General features: G+C 36.3%; 1 protein-coding gene across 1 annotated transcript; it reads right to left on the reverse strand.

Annotated features, from left to right (window-relative positions):
* Positions 1–4,109: 4,109 nt before the first annotated feature.
* On the reverse strand, positions 4,110–9,980 carry LOC127438951 (dual specificity protein phosphatase 5-like). The gene is made up of 4 exons (XM_051694892.1): positions 9,494–9,980; positions 8,135–8,277; positions 7,085–7,304; positions 4,110–4,843 (listed from the first exon to the last, which is right to left on the reverse strand). The coding sequence occupies exons 1-4, from the start codon at positions 9,858–9,860 to the stop codon at positions 4,437–4,439; spliced, it is 1,137 nt and encodes a 378-aa protein (XP_051550852.1). The 5' UTR covers positions 9,861–9,980; the 3' UTR covers positions 4,110–4,436.
* Positions 9,981–10,418: the final 438 nt, after the last annotated feature.

Consider the following 10,418-nt stretch of genomic DNA (forward strand, 5'->3'; position numbering starts at 1 on the left):
CGAGGTAGAGATTGGGCGCCAAGCAAACAAACGCTCTCATCATGTAGACGAGGACATATGGCAAGCCGCTTTATCTTTAAATATTCCCAGCGTTACTCGTCGAAATGGCATTTTTACTAGTAAGAATTTAATTAGAGAGCTTGATAATTGAATTCTCTGCGATTACATTCTTACTAGTTAGAATTCCAATTGCAGAGCACTCATTCAATTGCGGAGCTCCACACTTTCATTTTTACTAGTTAGAATTCCAATTGCAGAGCTCTCTAATTCAATTGCGGAGCTCTACAGTTTCATTTTTACTAGTTAGAATTCCATTTGCAGAGCTCTCAAATTCAATTGCAGAGCTCACTATTTCAATTGCAGAACTCTACAGTTAAATTTTTACTAGTTAGAATTCCAGTTGCAGAGCTCTCTAATTCAATTGCAGAGCTCTACAGTTACATTTTTACTAGTTAGAATTCCAATTGCAGAACTCTCTAATTCAATTGCGGAGCTCTACAGTTACATTTATACTAGTTAGAATTCCAACTGCAGAGCACTCATTCAATTGCGGAGCTCTACAGTTTCATTTTTACTAGTTAGAATTCCAATTGCAGAGCTCTCTAATTCAATTGCGGAGCTCTACGGTTACATTTTTACTAGTTAGAATTCCAATTGCAGAGCTCTCTAATTCAATTGCAGAGCTCACTAATTCAGTTGCAGAACTCTACAGTTAAATTTTTACTACTTAAAATTTCAATTGCAGAGCTCTCTAATTCAATTGCAGAGCTCTATAGTTACATTATTACTAGTTAGAATTCCAATTGCAGAGCTCTCTAATTCAATTACAGAGCTCTGAAATTACATTCTTACCAGTAAAAATGGAATTACATAGCTCTACAATTGAATTAGAGAGCTCTGCAATTACGTACTTACTAGTAAGAATTCTAATTAAAGAGCTCTGCAGTTCCATTCTTACTAGTTGAAATTCAATTACAGAGCTCTGCAATTGCATTCTTACTAGTAAGAACTGCAATTAAAGAGTTCTGCAATTATATTCTTACTTGTAAGAATTCCAATTAGAGAGCTGTACAATTGCATTCTTACTAGGAAAAATGTAACTGCAGAGCTCTCTAAATTAATTACAGAGCTCTGCAATTAAGCATATCTTTAATGTGATTTTTACTTGTAAAAATTCAATTAGATAGCTCTCTAATTGGAATTCTTACAAGTTAAAATTCAATTAGAGAGCTCTCTAATTGGAATTCTTACTAGTAAAAATGGAATTAAAGAGCTCTCTATATGGAATTCTAACCAGTAACAATTCAATTGTTGAGCTCTCTAACTGTAATTCTTACTAGCAATAATTCAGTTGCAGAGCTCTGTAATTAAAAATGAATGGGAGTCAGTGGAGACTTATGACAAGTAAACATTCAGTTAGAGAGCTCTCAAATTGGTATTCTTACTAGTAAAATTTCAATTAGAGAGCCCTGTAATTGAAAATCTTACTAGTAAAAATTCAATTAGAGAGCTCTTTAATAGGAATTCTTACTAGTAAAAATTCAATTAGAGAGCCCTGTAATAGGAATTTTTACTAGTAGAAATGCAATTATGACGAGTAACGCTGGGAACATTAAAAGATAATTTGGCTCTCCACAAGTGCATCGTGCGTGAATTCAGTGATTATTTTTTACTGTCTTTTATGTATTTCATTTGTTTTTATTAACTTCTTTATTTCATTTTCATGTTGTATTACTTAATTAACATTATCAAACCACTAACAAGAAGTACCTTGTTATACAATGTTTTTGGACATATAATGTTTTTGACCATATCATGTTGTGATGTACCATGGTAATACCATGGAATACTTTTAAGAACCTTGGAGTACCATGTAAATACCATAGTATATGAATATAGGAAGATGGTAATGCTCAACTGAAGCCAGATCTTGTGTCCCATTCCCAGAGAACACAATAATAAAATTCATACTTTGAATGCACCATAAATCAGTTTCGATAAAAAAAGTGTAAAAACAATCTGATAACATCACTGTACCATACTGCCAGAGTACTGCTTTGAAATGGGGGACTAATTCCTCCCAACTCTTAGTTTAGGAAGCAAACATTATATGGCACAAATGATTACATACTTGATAGCACACACACATCACCCTTACAAAAATTGAGAGTTCATTGCAAATTTGCCGCAAACTTGCCGCAAATTCGCTAAAGATCCTTTTAATGTGCAAATGAGCTTTGCGGTAAACTTGCGGCAAATTGTCCATTGTTGCCAAAGGTTTGCGAGGTTCACCACTACCTGTGAAGAGCTGCAAACTTCTGGCAAACATTTGCGGCAAATCACAAGCTCATTTGCATGGGAAAATAATGAGCAGCAAATTTGTAGCTAGTTTAGATTTTTTGTAAGGGCATCCATTCGGCTATATGATGTGTGTTTACATTTTGAAGACATATATTTAGGTTGTTTGCTCAACTGTAATACATCTTTAAGATGTGTCATCATGCACTGTATGTCAATAAGACATTCAGCAGATGTTTTTGAGACATTCATGATTTAGAATGTTGGTAAATCTGATCTTTTAAAGATGTTTAGCAGATGTTTATTAGATTGCGATGCTTTCCAGATTAAACGCTCTTAAACAGACTTCTCGGAGATGGACATGTGCCAATAGGGATGTAGTGTTTGAGAAGTATGTTCTTCCAAATCAGACCGTACCCTGATAGCACATGTACATGAACTAGTCATCTATTTCAAGGGTTCTCAACAGGAGTGGTAACGCCCCCCAGGGGGCGTTCAAAGGATGCCGGGGGGCGCTGATAGCAAATTAGTAGAGAGGGGAGCGTGAGGTTACAAATGGGAGGCTTTTATCAGTCATAATAATCAAATCTATCATCATGTTCCTTTTTGCATTAAAACATTTATCTAGACTTGGAGTATATCAGTTGGTACTCAATTATACGTGTTGGTACGCATTTGTACCGCTTTTCATCTGATTCTGAAATCTGGCGACGCATCTGAAGTATCTGGTTTAACAGCGTCAAATACACAGGCGGAGGCACAACCTCGGATAATGCACCTGTATGGCTCTGTAGATGGATATGGCTCAATGGACAGAGCAGCGCGAGGCAAAGCTCTTAAAGCTCAAAAACTCCGCTTTTACAACAATATCACTTTTATTATTAGTTTCTGTCTCGCATTTTCATTTTATAGTCCCCAGATTTAGCCCTCCATCTGCTTGAATTCAAGAAACGCAAAGTTTGGTCTCACATTCATGATGCGTAAGCCTGCTGAATTTATTAACTAAACTTTAAAATTATGCAATGCATCGAAGTTGCATTGAGCAAATTACGCAAATAACACCAATACTGAGTTTTGTGTTTTATGTTTTTTTCTTACAACAAAGTCTCCGCTTTCAAATTATGTCAAGGGAAAGAAGTAGGGGGGCGTTCATTAAAAAAGTTTGTGAATCACTGATCTATTTGATGTGTTTGTTTACATCTTGAAGACATACAGTATTTTTTAGGTTGTTTGTAAATCTGATCTTTTTAAGATGTTTAGCAGATGTTTATTAATTGCGATGCTCTCCAGATGAAACACTGTTAAACAGACATCTCGGAGATGTACGTGTGCTATCTGGATATGTCTGATTAAAGGTTGTTCACTGATGCAATATTCATCACAGCAGAGGTCACTGTTGCGTATTTCATCTAGTATAATGTGACCTAAACCTCAGGTAGATTCCAGTAAGCTTTAGTGAGTGCAAACATTCATATATTTCAGCACAATAAGAATGTAATGTGGTGGTATGTTGTTCCTTTCATAACAAAGGTGTGTTTTTGTGAACTATTGTTGACTGATAAGCAGGCACAGGCAGAACCTGTATATATAGGCCTATATATATATATATATATATATTGCATTTAGATGTGATGTGGTACAATTAGACTACTACAGTCTAGTTGGTAGTGTGTCAAAATAGTGTGGGCAAGTGGCAGAGGACATGTAAAACTTTCTGAATGATTGAGGCAAGAAATCTGTCGAATTCTCCAGATGCAGATTCCATACGGTCCTGCTGATAGAAAATGACACCACAAGCAAAGCTTTATGTTTCTGTAAAACATTTATTAACAGATTCACAATTCATAAAAAAGAAACTGTTAAAAAAAATTATAATTTAATTTGCCCAGCTATGTGCTGTTGATAGGCAGTACATTATCAAGCTAAGGCAGGTATTGCAGTGTAATCGTTGTGCAGTGATATTCTCTAAGGCAAACAAAATCAACAAGCAAACACTGTCTTTCATGACTGGTCTCACATTTGAATTTTTTTTAAACCTAAGCATTTTGTTCCCTGTGAAATAGTCCAGTGCTTTGTTCTGTTCGCCTGTCCTTTTATTATTCAAGTACTCGGAGACTGTGATGAGTCCGGCAACCGTTTTAAGGCAGCGCAGTTATTGGACTCAGTTTGAACCGGTGAACCGATGTTTGGATGGGCATTGGTGTTAGGAAGGAGGTAGGGAACGTGAAAACCGAAGACTCAAAAGTCTCACTTTCAATTGTGAAGTCTCTGTTAAAGAAAGTGGGTGTGTCCTGGACGGCAGAGGCTTCTGGTGGAGTGGCAGAAGGAGGTGTGGAAGAGACGACCTCTGATTCGAACTGGAGTAGTTGACCCATGAAGCTAAAATTGGGCGATATGATCGCACGCCGCTGTCGGATAATGTCAAAGGCCTGCTCCAACTGCAGCTGTTGGGTTTTCATGATGTACGCCATGCAGATGGTGGGAGAGCGAGAGATTCCAGCCTCGCAGTGGACCAACACTTTACCGCCCTCCTCCTTCACACATTCTGCAGAGAAACAAGCAAATGTTTTCATTATAAAAAGCTATTCTTGAAAAAGCAGAGCATATATAGCACTAAAAAGACCATCTCTTCAAAAGGTGAATTGTGTCATTTATGCACTCCTAGTGGCAACAAATGGAATTGCAGGTTTCCCATGTTTTCCCAATCAATGTTGCTATCTCAGGCTGGTCGGGATGCTCAAACAAAGCAAAGGTGTGTCGCATTTACCTTTACGTCAGTAAAATACAGTTAGAATAATGGGAATCTGCACGACTGGGAATTTCACCTGATGGACTTTCGGTGGCAAAGAATTTCTCTACGCGGATTTCATGTTTGGTGAATTTTGATAGGCGAATTCGCAGTGTTGCCCAAAGGAAAGTTGCTTCTGTGTGGGCGGAGCTTTATACGCAGCTACACTGAATATTCACAATGGATGAAGAACTTATTTTAGTGGAGAGTTTCTTCATAACTTCTGTATACGTTTCTTTAAAAGTTTAGCTGAAAAAAAGAGGTTGCTTGCCAAGTAGTTTTCCGGGTTTCACACGGCTTACATATAGTTGTCTATCGGCATTAGAAAAAAGTAACATATTTTAACATAAAAATTTACCCACGTAAATTTTTGAAATGAGTATGAATGGTGCTGCCATAAAATGATGTTGTGTTAAATTACAGTTGTGAAAGGGAATGAGTGAAACACAATCATCTGGTTATCTTTTAAATGTTCCTCTGATATACTATGTCCATTATCCTTCCGCAAATTCATTTCCTCCCTGACCCTTTTTATCGTAATGTCATCAATTTCATTTCCACCTCTGACTCATAACTCCATAAATTCATGACCAGTGCACACACATACACACACTAACCATTACAGAAAACTTAGATTGCATATGCACTTTTAATTTAAAACAGCTAAGTAGATTCTAGACTCATATCCAACATTTTGATCTCTTAACAATAATACACACACACCAGGGAAGTGTTAGGAAATGTGTGTTCATGTGAGATCCCTGACTGCTGGTTTTAATGGCAATCACACTTGCTAATGCACCTAAATATTACCACACACCCATTAGCTGAAAGCTTTCGGTGGATTAATCTTTCATATCATTTCTATTTCTATAACTTCCATGTGAGAGACCAAATTACTGTACTTTGTGGTCTCTTATGCAGTATTGTCTATATTCAGATAAATGTAAAAGAAATGTCTTGATAATCAATTGATATGTATGATAGAGGAAATTAAATATAGGTCAAACAGGGTGTTTTGGTCTTTAATTACATTAGTAATTAAGATCATAGGTCATATTTCACATCAATTAAATTTTACATGAAAAATTAAGCCTATTTTAGGACCATTAGGATTTTTTTGCATTGTGACATTATTTGGTCCACTAACACTTTTATTTTTTTTATTATTATTTATTATTTTTTTATTTTTATTTTTATTTTTTTTACAAATAGGCTAAAAATGGGCTTAATTTTCTCTATGCACAGCATAATATCTTATTTCTTTCTTTTAATTATGGAGTGAAATATGACCGCAGAAATACCTTTGACAAGTTCCATGAGACTCGCCTTAAAATGCTGTCAAATCATTGTAAACACATCGTCCTCAAAAACAACCAATGCACAAATGCCTATAAAAACATACCAGATCATGACACACACACCTTAAACACCACTAATCATTGACTCATCCACTGACACACTGGCCCTGCCCATTATATGTAAACTACTGGATTAGTCTAACCTGTGATTCACAGTAGCATGTCCATTTATTTCTGTTTTTCTGTATATATTTTTTTGCTGTGTGAGTTGGTATTAATTGCATTTCCCAGAAAACAAATAATATGGGATTTGGAAGTGTAAATAAACCCAGGTGCAATCCAGTCGGATTAGGGAAAGAGTTGGGCTTGGAATACTGTGTTAGTAAGGCAGAGTAAGTCTTATTTTTAAATGCTCTGAATTAAGCTCCACTATCTATAGGTGTGTCCTAAGTTCTGGGAACTGTTTAGCGATACACGTGTAGTTTACATAACCATCAGATCAGATAATTATATTTAGGTTACTGTGATGTTGACTAAATGCTGTTGTTATTTATTGATTGTCTTATCAATAATCCACCCACTAAATAAGCTTGCTCTTTGACATTTATTAAATAAATCAATTTAAACCACAACTGAAAGTGAAATATTGAGGTGCTATGAAAACTGCTATGTACTGCACTGTACACACAATATTTACCGATAAAGTCTATGGCCTCTTGGAAGTGTGAGCTGATGTCTGCGGTATGGCTGTCTTCCACGGGGATCCATTTGTAATCGTACTGTCCTTTAGCGGGCCGCGAGTCCCTGCGTGAAACATTCAGCAGCGCTGTTATGCGGAGGTCAGTGAGATAGTCCTGTCTGCAGGCGTGATAGGCACTGCCCAGGTACAAGAAAGGCAAGATCTCCACTGGCCGTCCCTGCACAAATGGAATAATATACAGATATCAGAACTGAAGCTCTCATGGAAGACAGTTTTGTTACAGCCCGCAGTAAACAGAGGTGGCATACAAGTTCTGTTTGTCCATATCATAAAAAATGCATTTCAGACCAAAGGTCAGAGATTAAAGGACCTCAGATGTCCGCTGGGTGTCTTTGAAAACTCTGTTGTTTTGTTTGGATGGACTTTGCATCTTCTAATATAATACAGGCTGATATCCTTTTTGAATATACACTGTAAAATAATATTTCTTGAATTAAGTTTCTTCTTCTTCTTTCAGGTGCTCCCATTAGGGGTCACCACAGCAGACCATCCGTGATCTACATATTTGACTTGGCACAGGTTTTATGCCAGATACCCTTCCTGACACACTTACACCTACAGGATATTTAGAGTCTCCAATTCATTTAAGCTGCATGTTTTTGGACTTGTGGGGGAAACCGAGCACCTGGAGGAAACCCACAAGAACACATGGAGAACATGCAAACTCTACACAAAAAGGCTCAGTTGAGTTGGGACTCAAACCCAGAACCTTCTTGCGTCGAGGTGACAGTGCTAACCACTGGGCCACCATGCCACCCCTATTGAATTACGTTTTGCAGTGTATATTCCATATAGAAAATACGTATATTTTTTTTAATATATTCTAAAAACTATGCAGTTGTGTCATTAATGCGCATAGTCTGTTCTCTTTATTTCCCTCATATTTGAGAGGGAGTTATTGCAGAAACTCCCACAGCTAAGAGGAAGTGGTTTCGGTGGAAGTGGGTTAAAATTAGGAAATGGCAGCTCGCATTCTTCTCTTCGTACCTGATCATAGTCTGGTTTGTGGCGAGAACCCAGTTTGTCACAGTGACTGTTGACGCCTCTTTCACTTTCGGGTTCACTCAGGTCTACAGGCTTAGTTTCTGTACAAAGCTCGGGGTACTGGGAATGGAAGTTCTCGAAGCCTCCTGGAATGAGAAATTCTGTGTTGTTACAAGCTGTCTAGTAAAGTCAAGGATTGTTGAGTCGTTCACCTTATCAAGAACTTCTCGCATATTAGTTTAAGCTTATCAGAGAGGCAAAAAGTGATTCCCACCAACATTGAGAGCTCTAGTGTAATTGATTAGAATGATGGTAGCAAATGTTTAATAACACAATAAAAGATGCACATTTGAATGCATTGCTTTCATTGGGAGGGGTAATAATGTGGTATAGCTATAAATATTACTATGTTTGTTCTTTAGCTTCCCTTTCTGACTCATCCAGCCTTTGACGTACAATGAGAATTTTTCTCTTAGAAAACCAGACAAAACATAATCTGAATACCAAAACTATTAATTCAACACAACAGAAATGAATACAAATCTAAACTGATATTTATAACATATTAATAAATTAATTTAAAGCTATACTTTTACATTTGTAGGTAGATGTAGATGAAGGTCAATTTTTATATCGTATATTACACTTTAAATAAGGTTACATTTGTTAACACCATTAGTTAAAATGAACTAACAATGAACAATATTTCTGCAGCATTTATTAATCCTAGTTAATGCTAATTTCAAGTAAAAGTTGTATAAATTGTATATGTTAACATTTGTTTATTCACTGTGAACTAACAATGAACAATTGTATTATCGTCTAACATTAACAAAGATTTATAAATGCGTAAAAAATTATATTGTTCATTGTTAGTTCATGATTCCTAATGCATTAACTAATGTTAACGAATGTAAACGTATAATATATATATATATATATATATATATATATATATATATATATATATATATATATGTATATATTCTTGCATGTCTGTTTATCTTTATATATATTTCCATAAATCAGTATTAAAAATATAAAAGTATATATAAAATATATTTATATTCAAATGTAAAAAATATATAATAATACATTTTTATTTAATATATAATATTGTACATTTGTTTGTGTTTAATATATTGTAATAAATAAAAAAAATATTAAATATAATTTTATTTCAATTTATAATAGCTTTTTTTGTACATAGTTTTTTTTTTCTACACTGTCATCCTGTCGTTCTGTTGTAGACAAAAAATAAAAAATAAAAAATAAATAAAATGAAAGTCAAAAATAATTTTACATATATATTTTTCGACGAGTTTTTAAATATTATCGAGAAACATTCGTCTTGTCACTCACCTTTCAAGAAGCAGATGCTCGCGCTACTCGTCAAGTGCGATAACGTATTTATTACAATCTGAGCAATACTGTCCTTTTTCAGTTTATGTAAATGAGGTGTTCGGTCATCCAGAGCCACGACCGCGGAGATGCTGCCCTCCCGAAGCCGAAACAGAGCCTTCTCGTCCGGAATGACGAACTGAAGCGGTACCGGTCCGCCGCGGGACCTCCGTACCACCACCGAATTCAAGTTCACATTGACCGAGCCTCTGATGCTCGAGCTCGAGAAAGAGAAGTACGGTCTACAGTCCACAATGAGACAACTTCCACCACACTCCTTCCGTAGGATTTTCCTGAGGCGCCGGCAGTCAATGCTGGAGACCTTCATGTTGAAGTGATAAAATGAAATGTTGAGGACTAGTTGTTGTTGGGATGTTTCAGTTGTGTATGTTGCCTACAGAACCCTGCGTACTGCTCTGGAGTCTACATTTCCTCCAAGGGGATTCCGCCGGATCGGTTTTATATGAATGGAACCTCCGGTGCGTGACGTCACGAACCATATATGGACACACCGACATATTCTATTGACTGAACCCGCCTTTAAGAGGGTGATGGACAGGAGCGAATACTCAACATTTATCATCAGTTTATCATGGCACTGGGTATATTGTGTCATTTTCTTGACACAAAGTATTTGAGGTGGCTCCTGCAATGGTACTAGTCTTTGCTTATTTTTAGCATTAGCTCCTGACCCTACTTGTATTCAAAAGAGAAATAACTAGTTTGTGTAAATTTAAAAAAGAGAGTGAATAAGCCTTGCTTTGCTGGTAAAAGGTAAGTAAAGCATGATAAACCTCTGCCTCACTCTATCCACCTGTCCTATATCTGTTATCCATAATCCCATTGACCACTAATGCGCTTAAACGTCACCTCCGTCAGCACAGCA

Source organism: Myxocyprinus asiaticus, chromosome 50 (genome assembly GCF_019703515.2).
Source record: "Myxocyprinus asiaticus isolate MX2 ecotype Aquarium Trade chromosome 50, UBuf_Myxa_2, whole genome shotgun sequence".
Taxonomy (NCBI): Eukaryota; Metazoa; Chordata; class Actinopteri; order Cypriniformes; family Catostomidae; genus Myxocyprinus; species Myxocyprinus asiaticus.